The sequence below is a fragment of the Papaver somniferum genome, unplaced genomic scaffold (genome assembly GCF_003573695.1).
Source record: "Papaver somniferum cultivar HN1 unplaced genomic scaffold, ASM357369v1 unplaced-scaffold_139, whole genome shotgun sequence".
Classification (NCBI taxonomy): Eukaryota; Viridiplantae; Streptophyta; class Magnoliopsida; order Ranunculales; family Papaveraceae; genus Papaver; species Papaver somniferum.
Window position 1 is genome coordinate 1,691,278 of NW_020623156.1, and position 18,215 is coordinate 1,709,492.

Below are 18,215 nucleotides of genomic sequence, written 5' to 3' on the forward strand. Positions count from 1 at the left end.
TTCACTGAATGAATCAAGGAATTATCCTTGACATAAGGTTTCTTTTATTGAGTCATGAATACTTTAAGTGTCAATCAGTTAATAGGCTTAAGAATTGTGTAGCTGATAAAATTGCTAAGAAAATTAGTGACAACTTTGAGTGCCCAGCAGATTTCCAACCTGAATTGGGTGAATAGTGATATTATCAGTCGTAATCTTCCCAGTTAATCAATAAAACTTTCTTTCTGAATCAAAAAAAGAAAGTGCGAACTCTAGGTAGGGGTGAGCATTTGGCCCCTAATCCGCGGATTTAACCGGGACCAACCGTTCTTTTATGGGTGGATGCCCGGAACGTTCGTTGATGGGTTGGATGCGGATGAAAATTTCGAAATCCAACGATTTACTGATCGGGCCCGGATACAACCTCGAAAATCAGTTGGACATCCATATCCGTTAAATTAAGGGCATTTATATAGTTCAAGAGAATACTATGGATCATTTAGGAATTTTTAAGGTGTTTGCGTGGGGTGTTGTACATGACATTTTTATATTTGTATACATATATAGGATATGTAGGTTTTATAAGGAGTCATTTGTGTTCGCTTTATTTTCTTTACTATGAATTTTAACTAAAACAAATTCATTGGATTATCCGCATCCAATCCGTCCATCCGTGCATTCATTGGATGCAAATCCGTTGGATCTGGATTTGATGCGGATGTCAAATTTGAAATCCGTAGTGTATTGGATTGGATGCGGATGAGGTGAAAACTGGTCCATACCGGCCCATGCTCACCCCTAACTCTAGGGGCGGAGCCACCTTGAAGCATGGGATGGGTGTACAAGTACACACCTACTCCAGCTAACTCTCCCAGGCCCAATTTAACAAGAAAAAAAATAGTGGGCTTCGCAAGTCTATATATGCTTAGTTGCACCCCAAACAAAGTTATACATCCCCGTAGCAAGACCTGACCTAGCATGAAGTTTGGAAAAACATATCTTATACGACTAACAAAACTGCACCGAACCAAACTATAGTCTCTCCAAGAATGAAAAAGACTTGGGTTGTGAAAGTGAGACCTTTGTTAACATGTTCCCTGAATGTTTTAGGGTCCTATAATATCAAGTATCAACTTCACAAAATAACATAAATGCACCTCCTATTCGACAATGAGACCACTAATTACAAACTTACATAAAATATATCCGAACATTTAGAGACATCCATTTTCTAGTTTGACTGCGAAGAAACAGTCAAGTCACCTTGTTCTAACTCCAAACTCCGCTTCTTCTTTGGTTTCGTACTTTCTTTGATTTCAAGGTAGAAGTAAGAGATGAAACCCCAGAGCGAGAGGAATAAAGCGATGCCCTTTTCAGCTTTGAAACTCTCGTGATAGAATATGACTGCTAGGATCTCTATAACTGGTAGTACAACAGCACCTATAACTCCAGCAAGTAAAGATGTAGAGCAAAAAATAACTCCTATTGTTCCCAAGTAGCACAGCTGCCAAGTTATTGAACTAGCTACAAGCACTACGTAATAGTTCGTCTCTCCGAGCTCGTACTCTTTTCCTTCTCTTTGAATTACCTACGAAGTAACAAATTAATTAAAATGCCGTACATCAGCAACTGACACCAGATTCTAATGTTAGGAAACATACAAATGCTAGTTCCATCCAAAATGATGCCGCATGCATGCATGTATGCACCACATGTTTGGTCACACCAAAAGAAACTTAATTTCAAGGCTGTATTAAAAAGCATCGAGGCGATGGAAACCCAATTACAACGTGTCCAAGATCACATAGAGCGGGCCTCAAATAATCAAAATAACGTCCCTCAAGCTGAGAAAAAAAAATAAATAACATCCCTCAAAGGTGTTTGTTTTTGCTGATCACTCGTTTGAATGTTTTGACTCAAGATTAAAAACATCAAATATTGGAAATAAATGAGGCGAGTCTTATTATAAGATTCTGAGCAGATGTAACTGGCAACTCAAGCGTCAAACCAGGCATTGCTATCTGACTCGGGGTAAGTCGAGCCCCACCAGGCATTGGTATCTGTCATGGAGTAAGTCAAGCCCCGTCAGATGTCAAGCGCAAAATTAACAGATAACAAACTATTCCATATTACGGTTATACCCAAATGTGCAAGTAAGCATACATGCCCTAGAATGCTTTTAAATGCAGTTGGTATCTCTCGTGTACTTACGCGTCCAACTTACAAAAAGTAAAGGTTGCCTGCCACTACTTATTAAAATAGGATATTAAAGTTAGAGCACTAAGAATTGGGATTGTTGGTGGAATACTTAAAAGATAAGGATAATATGAATTGGACCAAAATATGATGTTTACTAGGTAGACCTATGTCAGGATGGGACTTGGTAGGAATCATTTTTGATGAGAATGATGATCTAAGATCTTGAATTGTTAACGGCCGGTCTCATAATAAGGTCTGCCATACACAAATGACTTAACTTCAACAATAATAGATCATCAGGTATGTGAGGCTGGATTTCATTTCATCAAGCATTTATCTGCTAAACAATAATTAACAAGAAGTTCACATAGAGAATTAAGGTTCAGGCGAGCAACGAATTGGTTGAAAAGTTCAGAAGATTTGGTACCTTGAAGTCATTGTTGACAAGCATCCCGACAGTGCAGAGAAGAGTTGCAAAAACAGATATCACAATCTGCAGCTCTATCACCAAACTGTATGTTATGGTTTGTTTTGATTTCTTGTACATCAACTCAACCAACGGCAGCAATAATCCGCCAATAATAGATGCTCCGATTGTCATAACGAAACCCAGATAGTAATCTCTGTTCGACTCATGTACGGGTGTATCACCGTTTGAATGAAGACCCAGAAGTATAGCTCCGACTGTTAATAAAATAACTGCATTTACCGAGTATGAGGTGAATTTTTGCTTAACCATAAAAAGAGCGAAGCCAGCCGTAAAGGCCAGATGCGTAGACATTATCAGGGCAGATGTTGAGACGGGCAGAAGAGAAACCCCATAAGTATACAAGTAATCATCCAAGCCAACTAAGAGTCCGATGAAAGCACTAGCCATGAAGAGAAATGGTGTGATCATGAAGAATTTACTTGGTTTTTCGTCTTGGCCGTTTTTGAATCTGCGGCGTTTGAGGAAGTAAGAAAGTGAAAGGGGAAGAAATAAAATCGGCCACCCTGCAGTTTCTAGCCAACTTGATAACCATAATCTCTTACCGCCATGAATGAAGTAGAGACGGAGTAAAAGCGGTCCGCCAGCGCTGCTAACGGCTAACAAGATACAATTGAACAGCAGAAGGTATTTTCCCATGAATGAATTAAGACTAGCTAGCTAGTACACGGTACTTACTGAAAGGTCTACATTAAATAGGTTTAGGAGGTTTCTTAAAAGTACCTGATTAGGATAAGTAGTGGTATGAGTGGAGTTAGTGGAGATCCAAAACTCCACTGTTTGAAGAAAGGTTGATAAAAGCAAATGTTGGGACGGTTAATGGAGCTGAGCCGTGCACGTCAGAATGCCTTGTCATGTTAACTTTGGTTATTTCTTTATTTGCTTGAATTTGATGATGTTGGTTTGCCAAGATTTTTGTTACCACTAAGAAATTACAAATACAGAACCGTCCTGAAATTCCCTTGTCATTAATTATTAAGATGGCAAAGTGCTAAGCTAAACTCATTTAATTATAGGAAAAACTTAATTCAACAAACACTAAACTCTTTATAGCTACGTACAAGGCCGGCTTAGGAGTAAGTTTTCGTTTCTCTTTTCAAGCCTTTTCTATGGCTTTAATTGGTTTACAACGCATATGAATGTCCTCAAAATTACAGTACAAATACTTGAGCTTATATTTACACTCGTCAACCAACCACTGATTTTGAAATCTGTTGCATCCATATTGACACTTGCCAACACCCCATGCAAAGAAGAAACTTATTTAGGCTTTTCAGCAAAATAATATCTCCGCAGAACATTCAACCTTTCAAGCAGCTCTCCGAATGTTGGCCGGCATTTTGAGTCACTAATTTGTAAGGTGTCAAATGCAAAAAACTATGAGAATTAATCAAAGTAGAAAATTGAACAGTATGAAATTTCCCTCCATTTTGGTGGTTATGAAACAAAATTGGATATCCACCTGTGCAAGCAAGTCTGGATGAGAGATGCCTATTGTGGGTCGGTATCTTCTGGGATCTCAAGTTGTTGGTCCATGAACCCTACAGCAGCAATCACCTGCATTGGGATCAAACCATCCCAAGGAACTTTTCGGGTAGCAAGCTCCCACAATACAACTCCAAAGCTATACACATCAGATCTAGAAAGTTTCCCATGCATGTATTAGTTATTATACCAAAATTATTTAAGAGTATTGATGACTAATAAAATTTGAACCTACTTCACATCTGCCGGCTCACTGCGTATGACCTCTGGAGCCATCCATTGTGGCTGTTGGAAACCAAAAAATCTCAAGGGTAAACTTTAATGATATGTTCAAGAATTAAGGTACTGCTACCGTGCCAGTGTATTGAAATGTTACCGTTCCTTCCCCGTTCTCTGTTGTCAAAAAGGTTGCATGTTTGAGGCGTGAGAGACCAAAATCCGCAACCTAATATTGGAATTTAGACAATGACAATATAAAGTTTATTTCTCTACATTAAAATGTCAATGTATTAAGCATTCTTCAAGAAAAGAAGAACAATTAATTAACAGACGCATACCTTCAGATTCCAGTTATTATCAACCAACAGATTTGACGACTTCAAATCACGATGAACGATTAGTGGATTGTAGCAATGAAGATAATTCATACCTCGTGCCTATACATATAAGGATTGAAATAAAGGGAAAAAGAAATCAGAAAATAAACTGCTATTTTTTTTATCTACAGAAATTGTAAGTGTCTAACACTTGAGTTGGCCAGACAGTCTGGGGTTTGAATATCGATGATTACTAACGATGTCCAAAGCCATGAGAACACGCCGTTTCCAATTTAATGCAGGAGGGTTACGTCGAAGCAACTGAAATAAACTCCCACTGCAACAGGTAAGTTTTTGGCACATTAAAATATGAAAGATGGATCAAAATACGCTTGTTAAAAAAGCACAAACTTTTAACATAGATAAAATAAAATGGGTTAAAGTGGAGCATGAACCGTGGGAGGAACTCAGTGATGATACATAAATTTTGAGGTGAAGATACGGCCCCCATATACAGTATAACATTTGGATGCCGGAGCTTCTTCATAAGTAAAACCTTCATGAGTAAAGGAAGTTACTACTGTGTCAATTTTGTTCAATAGTTCTTCTGGCAATATAACTGATTGGGTTAAACAGAAAATACTACCTCTTGTCTGAAGGTTCGAAGCAAGTCTTCCGAGTAACCGAATGCAGAAAATACCTTCACAGCAACATCCTGTTTTTAAGTAGCAATTATCTCTAATCAACACCTTGGAAAGTATAATAATCCTGCTTACTAGTTCATTCCATTGCCACAAATGAAAAATGCCAACATGTAAAAGAGAACATACGGAGCCACACCATAGGCCGTGATACACAGTCGCACATGAGCCTGAGAGCCATCAATATCAGAAATCAAAGATAGGAAAAACAAATTCACAAATGAATAATCATCAAACTATAGCACGACAACCTGTTCAATTAATGTAGTAGTATGTCGTTGGAGCTTAGCTTATTAGGCTTCCAACTAGTTAATGTAATATTCTTTACCCAGTAATATTAAAAAAAAAAAAAATAATAATAATTTAGCACCTTTCCCAATTTGTTCACCAAGTATCAAGTCACCCCACGAGATGTTGTAGCTCAAGGTGCCTGCCTCCATATTGCTACAACAAGGAATGCTGCTGCTTCTGCTATCATTACTACTACCACTAGTGACCACACTACTTGTACGGCTTCCGCTACTGGAAGATGATGAGTAACTACAGGCTTTATTTGCACTAAATAGATAACCTTCGACAACCTTATTGGGTAAGGACGGACTCTTCTGTTGATCGAATTCATCCTTTATTTCGCGATTTAGGCTTGGATAATTACCATGGATGGTAATCCTTCTAATCGGTGCCTCTCGTCCCCTGTCTTTCCATGAAAAGAATAGGAAAATTTGTTGGTTGGTCCTAGGCCCAAATAATTATTTATAATAGGATCCATCCGGAATAATAACTTAGCCTAGGGTCCATATTTGTTTAAAATATGGAAAAGACATATACAACCCCTGCTCCAAACGTGTGAGTAGTATCTCATCGTTCTATTGGGGAAAAACTCAGCGTACTTTTACGAACTACAGAGGAAAGCAAGAAAAAAATCCAACCTAACCCTAGGTTTCTTCTATTGATCGATCAAAAAGGGATAGAAACGGAAACAAAAATCATCAAAACATGCATCAACTATTGATTTATCAAAAATGACTAAGAAACAAAAACGAGAATCATCAAAATCTATATCGGTGGTGAAGAAATCATATGAAATCATCAAAAACTAGACGAAGAATCATTCGCTTGAAGACATGTTCAGTTTCCAATTCTTGCAGGAATTTCTCGACTAAGACGATTATGAGAAAGAATCAACCCTTGCAAGTTCTTCTACTCTGTGATCCCCAAAGAAATTTCACATGTGAACTGATTGTGAGAAACATCAAGCAAATCAAGCCCCAACTTATCTGATGGTTTAGAAATTACACTTTGGTATATGACCTGATATCTCATAGAAACTCAAGGGTTGATTATACTGATTTATAGCCATGTCATCCTGTTTTTGCGTTCTCAAATTTATTTTACAGTATATGATCCAACAGTACGTATATGATGTACTGTCACTGTATATCGACTGCACCAAAAAGAAATTAGGTAGGTTTTGACATTTTCAACGGTAGGCACACATTGGCACATATCCCTATACTGAAGAAAAAGAAGCTATCGGTACATATATCGGCTATACTGAGAAAAATTGTACGTACATAACAGTTATACTGAAAAATGTAGCTACATATTAGCTATAATGGAAAAATTGTAGGTACATATTAGCTGTACTCGAAAAAGTAGGCCTTATTTAGTAAATTTGGGTTCAAAATCTGGATTTTGAGTTGATGGTATGAATAATAAGGAAAGAACAAAAGTTTTTTCTTTTTTACATTATCATCAACGTAATCCATAACTTAACAGTACAGTACTTGACTATTGTATGAGAGTGGGCGACCTTGGAACGAAACAACAATTTTTTTTAAAAGGGAAATCGGCAAAGAAGACACCCCTTCTTTCTTTTCATCCCTTTCGACTGCTATACAAAATATTTGGCTAATATTCAAATATAAAAGCTAACAAGACTTATTTTCTCTCCCTTTCCCTCTCTATATCTCCCACTGATAAATGAGATCACTCAGTTGACTTGTGTAGTTGGGCATTTGAGGACCAAAAATAAAAAAGATATAAAAGATAATGTTCCCCACAGGTCAGTCACCAAGTGTAGTTGGTCTGCACAAAACACTCCAAACTCCTGGTAATGCAGTATGAGAGTCACAAGCTTCCATCATCTGCATAGATCCCATTTCCTTAGATCAGTCTCACATTTGCTTTCTCTCTTCAACACAAAATATAACAGTCTTGTTCATGTTACAAATACAGAGAGGGCATATCGTTTCCTAAACTTGTATCCTTCCTCTTGTATCGGCATTCAGGTCCCTTCTAAAATGAAATAGAGGAAGATGTTTATCTTAAGCACAAACATGCGGTACATTACATGCACCAGAAAATGTTAACCTGTAAATCAAAATAATTGGTCATTTTTATCCATCTGTGATACGTACACTTTAATACTTCCATCCTGCATGGAAGGCGGAAAAATAAAATGAATTTTATAGAGTATATGGTATATGTACTGTGGTTTTTGTACAATACATCATTTATGCACTGTGGTTTTCCCAGAGTACATTATTTATGTACAATTTTTTACACAAAAAAATCCATTTATGGCCAGAGTTCCCCCATCTAAGTGACTAAATGAGCTCATAACAATATCAAGTTTCCCTGTGGTTTCCCTCTATTATGTTAGATTCTAAACAAACCTGTGTATGAAGGCTTCGCCAAATAAGAATTTAGTACACATTGACCTACTCCTACTTCATTTTTAGATCCGTGTAGAAGGTATCTGTGCAGGAGCTACTGGGATTATCTCTCCATACAAGCAACATCATAAACATCTTCAACCTCAGAAAGCGTACATACAAGAAAGAAAGTTCAATTGATATTATAACTAAGAAATTTATTTCTTACCTCTCATTAATGGACTTGAATTCCAGCAAAATTAACATATATTTTAGATACCATTTTAAATTAGCATAATGTGGAAGACAACAAAATAGTCAAGTGGTAGATACAATAGGAACAAATGGAAATTGATTTTTAGGAGTACGTCATTTATGTACTATGAAAAATTCTTATTCCCCGATTCAGAGAATGCAAGCAAATCTACAAAATTTCATAGTAACATTATTGGTATGTTCAGACAACATAACCTATGCGTAATGTAAAGAAAGGAAATTATTCCTTTCACAACGGTCAGTACATATTAGCGACAATCATACTTCTATTGGATTTTAAACATCATAACAGGATTGCAATCGAAAAGACAATTAATTCCATCTAAAACCTTTGCATAATGCTAAGATAACAATTCTTCCTTTCACAATTTTGTCAGTACTCATTTGCTACACTCATATTTCAGTGGATTTTAACTATCATAACAGGGATAACATTTGAAAAGATAACTAATTCCATCTAACACCTATGCATAATGCGGCACAAACACAAATCAGGCTGATGTAAATTTCATTTTGGAAAATGGTGCACTTGTCTTCACAGCAGAGAGATGAGTCTGTAGTAAATCATGGTGTACTGTAATTTACACAATAAGAGAGGATAAACTTACATATCTTGTAGACGTTTGCTTTAGATCTCTTGTTTGTTTATCAACTGCTTGTAAAGTCTAGTAGCACCGCCACCTTTTGAGTACAAAATGAACAACACCATCAACACCATTAACGAAACGGAATAGAAATTAAAATTTTAAGTGAAGTCGTGGCGAAGATCTCAAAGATCTAATTTAACAAAACCAAAAATTACCAAAAATCAAAAAATAAACTCAGGATAATCCTCTGGATTAGAAGCACTACTGTCAGCTAAATCATTGACAAGGACCACTACTCAGCCATTGGTTTAAACTACTCCTGATAGTAATGAAATCTGGCGAGAAATAACACAGTACCTGCGTATGAAAGCTTCGCCATATATAAAGTTAGGAAGTACAAAGTACATCGTTTATGCAACGATTTTCTCTTGAGTGTAGCGTTTATAACCTGAGAAATAGCACAATATAGAAATTATACATAGATTTTTTAGCAGTGCAGCGCATACACACTGGGATTTTGTCGGCGATGCATCATATATACACCCTGACTTTTCAGCAGTGCAATATATATATACATTGTGTCTTTTTGGCAGTGCAGTGTATATACAATGTGACTATCGAATGTAAGCTAAACGAGGTTTAGGATTGTGGTAACATTGGCATTAACATATGCACAAGGTTAAACTAAAAAGATTAAATCTAGTAACAAAAAATAAACACAAAACAAATTCAGAATGCAAGGTTACCAAACCACCAAATTGCATTGACAAATAACGCAGCACAACGTTTATACACTGAATAACTGACATTTTCAGCGCTTATAGACTGACATTTTCTGAAGTGTGGCCTTTATACCCTGAGAAAATAACATTGTACATCATTTATACACTGATTTTTATGAAGTGCAGCGATTATACACTGACAAAATTACTTAACAACCACATTTCGATGATACTAATCGACCATCTGCAATGGCTACCTGTGCACAAGTAACCATTTTGATAGTCAGAAACGTATTAATTCACTGATTTTGTATCATTATCTTAATACTGAGAAGTGAGAAGTCTCAGTACATGAAATATATACTCACCAAGATCCAAAAAGAGTAGAGCAACATTGCATTCAGTATGATACTAGTTCATTATTTCCAGTCTATAACAGACGTACACAATTTGTAGTTTCAAAATCACAATAAATATAAAGTCAATTCATTTTCCAGTCTATAAAATATGTACTCAATTCATTTCCAGTCAATTCATCAAATATTCTGCATAATAAAAATCCAGTCTATAGAAGATGTACTCAATTTCTCGACAATACATCAAATATACACTCAATTCATTCAGTTCTTTTTATGGAAAAAACAAGCCTCTATTCATTATGTACATCAACAAATAACATCCCTGGTAAGCTTTTATATGTTTATAACTACAAAAATCATCCTTGAATAAACCCAATCCACACCAATTACTGAATAATCTAAACAATTTTCGTTCTTTAATGAACACATGAACTGCTCAATAAACAAATTCCGTTACCAAACCAAACAGATCATCAGAAATGCAAACCAATTAATAGATCAACAATCAAACATTCAAAATTAGATATGCACTACTGTGACTAATAGATCTAACACAATAATCACCCAAATTTCAGCAAGAACCTACGAAAACAAACTATTACAACAAATAAAAAACTCGATTAATGAAGAAGAAGACTGAAAGTGTTAAACCCTAAAGAAAAATTAAAAATCTCACCATTTTTTTGGGGTGTTAGAAAGGATCAATCGAAGGAGATAAAGAGGAGTAAATTTTGGGAATAAAATCTTGCTTGCAGAATCTGATCAAATCGATCAAAGACCTTGAATCTTCATCGCCAATCGCCAGAGCTTTCCTAACCGAGAGAGAAAATGAAACAAATGATTTAGGATTTGGTTCTGTTATTGATGTATATCAAGGTTGTTTTCGGTATTTTAAAAAATGTCACACGTGTGGTTGGACCAGTGGATAAAACTTTGGGTCCAAAATTTTAATTTGTTATAGAAATGGACCACCGATTAATGGACTCCTAATGGATGGACCTGCCATTAACTAGAACCACAATAATAGTACCCATTGGTAATTCCTACAAAAGAATATGCCCTCCCCGCTGGAAGTTACCATTTTGCAGACTCCGATCATACTTTCGTCCTTCTCACCAAGATCTCCTAAAAGTCTTTCCTGATACATTTTCTCTTGGGCATGCTCTCTCGGGTCAGAGACAACGGTTTCTAAGGAAACTTGCCGTTCAACATACTGTTTTTTCCCACCTCGGATGTCATATTTAATGGCTTTTACCGACCGTACAAATTTAGCCGTTCTTGATGTCTGATTCATATGGCAGTCCTGCTAATCAGAAGGCCGAGAGTAGAGTAAAATTGTTAAAAATGTATCCATTAGGACTCAAGAGATCACGCATACCAGATTAAGCAGCTTGGAAGGAATTGTAACTTGGAGCGGCTTCTGCTGGGAGTTAAGACCAGTAGTTGCAGGTGCACAACTTTTAGATGGCTGACGATATGCAGCTTCCTTTGAAGGATTTCTTGTAGAAGTAAACGTAGTTCGAGTTTCGTGGAAGGGCTGACCAGTAGTTACAATAACTCGAAATCGTCTTCCTTGTTTATTAATGACGGGGAACACCCCTGTCCAGCTTTCCCCCATGAAAGTTCTATGAATAATTTCGCATCCATCTTTATAGTCCTGCTCGTCAACAATCAGGTGAAGACTATTACGACCAATGGCTTCTGATGCAGAATAACCATACAAGCCTTCAGCAGCTCGATTCCTGCAATCAGTAGGATCCTTAACTTAATGTTATAAGCATATTTTCTTTCAACTCAACTGAAGGGACTCAAGGGATTTATGACTTACAGAACCCTCAAAGCTACGTAATAAAAAGAACTCACCAGTAAATTATCAGATTTTTGTCATCAACAATATGAATTGCCTGACCAATTGACTGCAAGATATTGTACGAGTCAAGGATACTTCTCTCTATATGTTTGGATGAAGCGGAACCAATTTTCCATGTTGGCAGCGTTTCGCCATGACTCCAACCAATCTCTCTACATGAACTGGTTGGTCCGGGTCGTTGAGCTGAATCTAATGGAGACTGGTTACTGCAATCTATATTTTTAATTCCAAAATCAACGCCAATGCCGGAACTGGCTCCGTAACAGGCTAATTTAGCCATTTCATCTCTCAGGTTGGCATCTTCAACGTCAAGCTCTTCAATCTTCTTCAGCAATTGTTCTTGTAGTTGAGTGTCATACTCCATATGGTCAGAAGGCGGCTTCAAACTACTTAATTTCAGAAATACAAATAAATGCATACATTCAATATATGATGCCTCTGGTTTGGGATGGCATTTGTGTCTCTCTGATCAACCAAGGGGTGGAGAGAATCTTGTTTCTCATTCCAATATATTTGTTGTACTCTTCTTTAAAACATGCATGTACAGACACAATAATACAAGTTTGCTGATGATACTTTACTATAACCTGAAACCTGGTGACATGCAGCTAGCTGACAATGTGCCTAGAGTTAAATGAAGTTTTTGAACTACATCCCAAGGTACGTTCAAACATCAGAATGATGTTGCCAGGCAGAGAGCAGACAAACATCAGCCTAGCTACACGCAGCCAATCAGAATGAGGGTGCCATGCAGAAAGCAAACAAGCATCGCTTGGATCGAGAGGCTACCCTCTTCACATGGATGATGACAATCCCCACAACCACATACGAATATTGAGAGTCTGCAGGTGAAATTGTTGTTTGTTTGGGAGGTTTTTCCAATGCGAAAACTACAGGGATACCCATTCTTCGGATCTTTCCCATTATGAAACCCACGCCCAGAAATCTGAAGACGCGCACCCATCTTCTAGAAAAAAATTATTCAAACCCAGATTTTATAAAATTATGTTCGGGTCTTTTTCTTCTTCTGGTATTCTATTTTTCTCTTCTTTCTCTCGTTTTCTACTGTTCTCATTGTCTTCTCTGTCGACCTTGATCCGGTTTCATCAAAACATTCATCTGAGTATGAGAGGAAGTGAATCGGTTTCAGCACCAAGCAGTTCTAAGAAGATGATGATTCTAAATTCGTTTCGGCCAAAAACCGTTCTAGATGATGATGACGATGACCTAATACATATCATTGGCGTTCTTTCTTAATCAATCATTGTCCCAGGTAATCTCTTATTTCGTATTCCAACTCCAATTTCAATTTTAATTTGTTTTAGAGTTTAGGGTTTACTCAAATCGTGATTCCTTTTTTTTGCAATTAGGGTCCGTCTCTCGGATCACAGGAAATTTCCTTACTTGAACTGGATTCCAGGTAATCTCGTGTTCCAATTTCAATTCCTTACCTTCTTTTTTTTCAAATTTTATTATATGCTTTTGTATTGCTGCTTCTATATACTTGTAAATAAATTACAACATTAACTTAGTCTCTAATGCTCACTGAGGATTATATTCTTCTTTTTAGATATTTGGTTTTGCTTTTCCTAATTATTGTGGGCAATTGCTGCAGGTCTGCTGGTGTGTCTGAGAAGAAGAAATGATGAAACAGTCCCAAGTGAAAATGTTATGATTTGTTTCAGTACGATCTCATCATTTCATGTATGTTATATTGCTTTGAAATGCTTTGGGTCAAATGCATATAACTGGTCAAAGTTATAGAAGGTTGTAGTCTGTTTGTTTCATTGGACATAACAAAAAAACAGAAATATAGCTGGTGTGTAGCCATTGCACCAGGCAGTATTAATAATAGAGCATCAACTCCTAACATGAACTTTATACTGGTGGAAGACTGGTAAATAATATTTAGCCCCAACTGATATTAATTAAGCTAGCCAATTGTCCAGATTCATTAACTTGTTGAGTTCTTTCCTTATCATGCACATTAGCCGTTAGATTTCTTACATTTGCATTTGAAACCAGTTTCATAATTCCAGAAAATTGAGGTGTGAATAGTGATACATAACAGGTTATGCATCTACAAAATTTGTTGCATAACTTGTTATGCATTCTCGAAATTGGTTGCATAACACGTTCTGCAGTTGTTGTTTTTTTTTTGCATAATTTTTTATGCAGTTCAGAAAACGATGCAGAACACGCCATGCAACTACTTTTTTTTTAGTATTGAAATCAACGAAAAATAAGGATACATAACTTTTCATGCACCTACAATAATATCTACATAACATGTTATGCAGTCGTGAAAATGACTGCATAATGCATTATGTATCTAGAAAATAGATGCATAATCTGATATGCATCCGGAAATCTGGATGCATACTACATTATGCATCAATTTTAATATGTATGCACTAAAAATCAACCCAAACAATGGTTACACATAACTTATTATAAATGCATAACTTTGTTATGCAAATGCATAATTTGTTATGCAATCGAAAAAATGGTTGCATAATTCGTTATGCGTCTGTAAAATGTGTTATGCATCTTTTTTGGTGGCTGCGTAATGGTTATTTATCAAGTTTTCGAAAATTTTGCCTAAAATGATGATCACTTCCGATTTTTTCGCGATTTTTTTTTTTTTTTGATATTCTTGTTTGTACTTGTTGCGTAGATCTCTTAAAAAGATTTCCGACGATATAAAATTTGTAAAATTCCAAGGCGCGGATTTTTAGATATGTTATATCCAAGTTGGGTTGCCAATTATACCCCTGAAAAATTAGGATGCGTAACGAGTTATCCCTGAAAAAACAGTATGCATAACACGTCGTGCGGATGCATAAACCATCATGCAGACAAGTTTTAATAATTTCGGATGATTATGGGTGTCACAGAAATATTTACGGATGTCTCGGTATCCAAAATTAATTGTGGGCCTGACAATGAGAATATTATTTTTTTGGGTCTCCCCCTAATTTTCCCTTTTCCAATTTTTGGAGGCCCAACAATTTTCTAGCCCAGTGAATTCTGGCTAAGTAAGACATGAACCATATTTTGGGGACTACTCAAAAATGGTGGGGGACTACTTTGTGATAGGAATGCCTACCCTATACTTATAAGGGGTGTCCTAAAGTATGAAAATGACTAACCTACCCTTCACCTATGTATAATCATTTCCTCCCAACACCACCACCACCTATATATATAACCACCTCTACCCATCACCACCGCCGCTCACCACCGACCACCACCACCACCACCGACCACCTCAAATCACCACCACCGCCACCTCTATATATAGCTTAATTTAAATCATTAAGAAAACAAAATCAAAATCAAAATTATAACAAACCCGTTACTTTTCATTCGTTTTCCTTTGAAAAATGAGAAGTTATCATCAAAATGAGTTGAAAATGGAAGCTGCAGATAAAAGTTCGGCTAGGAATTATCTGAAAAACTTTGTCGAACTAGCCGAACTCAACTTTAATGGAGGTTTTTTCTTTCAGAGAAAAGTTCGGTTACGTCGCAAAATTTTAGTTCGGTTACGTCGCAATTTTTTTCTCCTAACCGAACTTTTCTCTGAAAACCTATATATTGAGTTCGGTTACGTCGCAAATTTTTTCATTTTATTTTGCCAGCCGAACTTTTAGTTCGGTTACGTCGCAATTTTTTTCTCCTAACCGAACTTTTCTCTGAAAGAAAAAACTCCATTAAAACTGAGTTCGGCTACCTGTGTTTTTAGAAACATTAACCGAACTACACTTATAGAATGAGTTCGGCTACCTGTTCTTCAAATGTTGTAACCGAACTTTGTTAACGAAACCGAAATCAATTTGTAAATTTTTCATTTTCAGGAATGTTTTGGCCAATTCAAGCACCATTAACTAAATTTGAAGTATCCATGAGTACCCAAAACATCATACTCTTGTTGTGCCTCTTAAAGAAAAAGATCTAAATTTTTTTCTTCCAAAACCCTCATCTTCATTATCATCTTCATCTTCTTCTTCTCCCTCTCTATAATTCTTTATTCTTTTTTTGAAAAAAAAATCAAATTATTAATTAATCTCACTAATCATTAATTAACTCACTAATTACACTAATTTAATTATCAATGGCAAGTTTGGTATTAAAAAAAAGTTAGATAAGGGGTGACTCATTATTTTTTCTAATATCCACCCAAAAAAATGGAGAGTAATCCCCTACCATTTTTGAGTAGTCCCCAACAAACCGTCCTAAGACATGCCGAATGATTGGGTTTTGGACCGAATTTCAAGATTAAGCTTAGTAGCTCAGTCTATTAATATCATTTCGAACAAAGCCAGAGATACCCTGTAATATTAAATCCTGAGGATAAGATGACCTATATGACAGCTGGAACATGTAAATATTTTTAACTCAAAAGACAAAGGGAAACTTAGATGATGATTATATTTATTTATTTTTATACTTTATTTTATTTTTGATAAAAAATAACTTTTTCATTAATGAAAATCTGAAGTTACAGTTAGTTTATGTTCGAAAATAAAAGAATACAAAATAACAAAAACATACTTTAAAAGTACAATACCGAGAAATCTGACAAGAGAAAGAGAAGGTTTACTGGATTAAGAAAAATACAATTACGAATAAGATCCGATAAAATCGGAGGAAGAATGGTTTTTCTCGGAATCAAAATCCAACCATTTAGTTTGTTTTTTTGCTTTAGAAAGATGTGCTCCCAGAATAGGAGTGATTTGCTTCAATATCTTGTAACTAGTGATGGAGCTTCCGTCGTCAAAAATATCACCTATGAAGATTTTCCATCATCGGATAAGTTGATGATGAGAATTTCGTCGCCGGAGACAACAAAGATGAAGGTTTCCTCGTTTGAGAGCATCACTATTGATCTTAAAACCCAACTCAATAACCAAGAATCGTCATTAAAGGGAAACTAAACATCAAAAGAGTATATAAAACCACCATAATGTTGTAGATAAACACAAAACATGATAATAACTAAGTTAAAACTACTAACTAACTTAGATAGTGAGGTATAATGAAGAAATCTGCTCAGATCTAATCCATGGTTGTTGGTGATGGTTTTGTTAGAATAAGACATGAAGGAAGTGAGAGAAAGGAGGGAGAAACGGCGTAAATTTTTAACTTTGATGATTAATAATCTAGTTACATAATAATAACAAAAGTATCTTTATAAATACATTAATATATATATATATATATTAATCCCAGTGAGCTCACAAACCTTTGGTATCATTACGACCAAAATGTTCCCAGGTTTTGGTCGCAGTGATACGTTTTGGTATCACAGCCATTTAGAGGGGGAGATAGAGAGTTAAATATTAGACGCAGCGAGCTCACAAACCTATTATATTTAAGAACTCTTTAAATAGGTAGAGCACTGATTCCTGTCGACCATTTAGATCTTTATAAACCCTGATTATGGCTAGCTTTGTCAGATCGTTTTCAAAGAAAAATAGTTTGAAAAATAAAATAACACTTAATTCATAAGAGGTCATAATGCATGACATTGAAAAACAATTACAGAATTGGAATATTCCTAAAGTTCCAGTTAATGAAGTATATAAGAAAGGATCTTTTCAATTTAGGAGCGATTACGCAATTAAAACTGTTGAAAAAACCATATCTATAATTGATTCGAATGATAATTTTGAACTTTTCTCTCCAAGAATGATAGAAGATCATAAACAAAAAAGATTTAATTATCTACATATAGGCTTAATCCAAATAGCCGTAAAACCATTGACAAGGACAGGATTAAATAATTTTGTACTCCCATGTGTCAGGGATTGTAGACATAATAAATTCACCGATTCGTTATTAGGAATTATTTAATCCACCTTATGTGAAGGTCCAATTTATTTTAATTTTTTCCCAAATTTTTCTGTATCTCTGTCTGATCCAGGACTCCTTAAAACTCTGACTTTAAACGTTAGAACTCAGGGATTTGATAAGGTCGCAGGGTCACAGAACTTAGCAGTTGTGCATAGAATATATTATAAGGTTATGAATACCTTATGTCCTAATGCTCAAGTTTATGATACAAAATGTCAAACTACTCTTTTTCATACCAATATATGCAAAGCCCATACAATTATTCCCATAACTATAAAGTGGGATCAGATCACCCTTCCTAAAAAGTGGACTTTACAGGTAGAAGTTCCAGCGAAACCATGTCAAAACCAAAATCTTCAACAAATAATTGAGTATGAAGATGGAGATGTAGAAATACAATTTACATCTTTCAGAAAAACTATGCTTAAGATATCAGAAGATGAGAGAAGTGCACCAAGACCATCTGTAGCATCTTCTTCTTATACATATCCTATCCATAAT

General features: G+C 35.8%; 2 protein-coding genes across 2 annotated transcripts; both read right to left on the reverse strand.

Moving 5' to 3' along the window:
- Window positions 1-883: 883 nt before the first annotated feature.
- LOC113335276 (purine permease 3-like) lies at window positions 884-3,421 on the reverse strand. Its single transcript, XM_026581385.1, has 2 exons — window positions 2,606-3,421; window positions 884-1,567 (listed from the first exon to the last, which is right to left on the reverse strand). The coding sequence occupies exons 1-2, from the start codon at window positions 3,302-3,304 to the stop codon at window positions 1,211-1,213; spliced, it is 1,056 nt and encodes a 351-aa protein (XP_026437170.1). The 5' UTR covers window positions 3,305-3,421; the 3' UTR covers window positions 884-1,210.
- Window positions 3,422-4,156: 735 nt separating this feature from the next.
- On the reverse strand, window positions 4,157-12,222 carry LOC113335243 (protein STRUBBELIG-RECEPTOR FAMILY 4-like). The gene is made up of 9 exons (XM_026581355.1): window positions 11,852-12,222; window positions 11,367-11,730; window positions 11,067-11,291; window positions 5,463-5,557; window positions 4,945-5,023; window positions 4,708-4,806; window positions 4,527-4,595; window positions 4,386-4,435; window positions 4,157-4,304 (listed from the first exon to the last, which is right to left on the reverse strand). Exons 1-9 carry the CDS (start codon window positions 12,220-12,222, stop codon window positions 4,157-4,159), a joined length of 1,500 nt encoding a protein of 499 aa, XP_026437140.1.
- Window positions 12,223-18,215: the final 5,993 nt, after the last annotated feature.

Excerpts from the sequence above, each read along its gene's own strand:
- LOC113335276 (XM_026581385.1), bottom strand. The coding sequence starts at position 3,304 with ATGGGAAAATACCTTCTGCTGTTCAATTGTATCTTGTTAGCCGTTAGC. Across the intron at positions 1,568-2,605 it reads TTGTCAACAATGACTTCAAG|GTAATTCAAAGAGAAGGAAA; the intron begins GTACCAAATCTT and ends GTTACTTCGTAG.
- LOC113335243 (XM_026581355.1), bottom strand. The coding sequence starts at position 12,222 with ATGGAGTATGACACTCAACTACAAGAACAATTGCTGAAGAAGATTGAA. Across the intron at positions 4,596-4,707 it reads ATAATAACTGGAATCTGAAG|GTTGCGGATTTTGGTCTCTC; the intron begins GTATGCGTCTGT and ends TTCCAATATTAG. Across the intron at positions 4,436-4,526 it reads CAGAGAACGGGGAAGGAACG|CCACAATGGATGGCTCCAGA; the intron begins GTAACATTTCAA and ends GGTTTCCAACAG.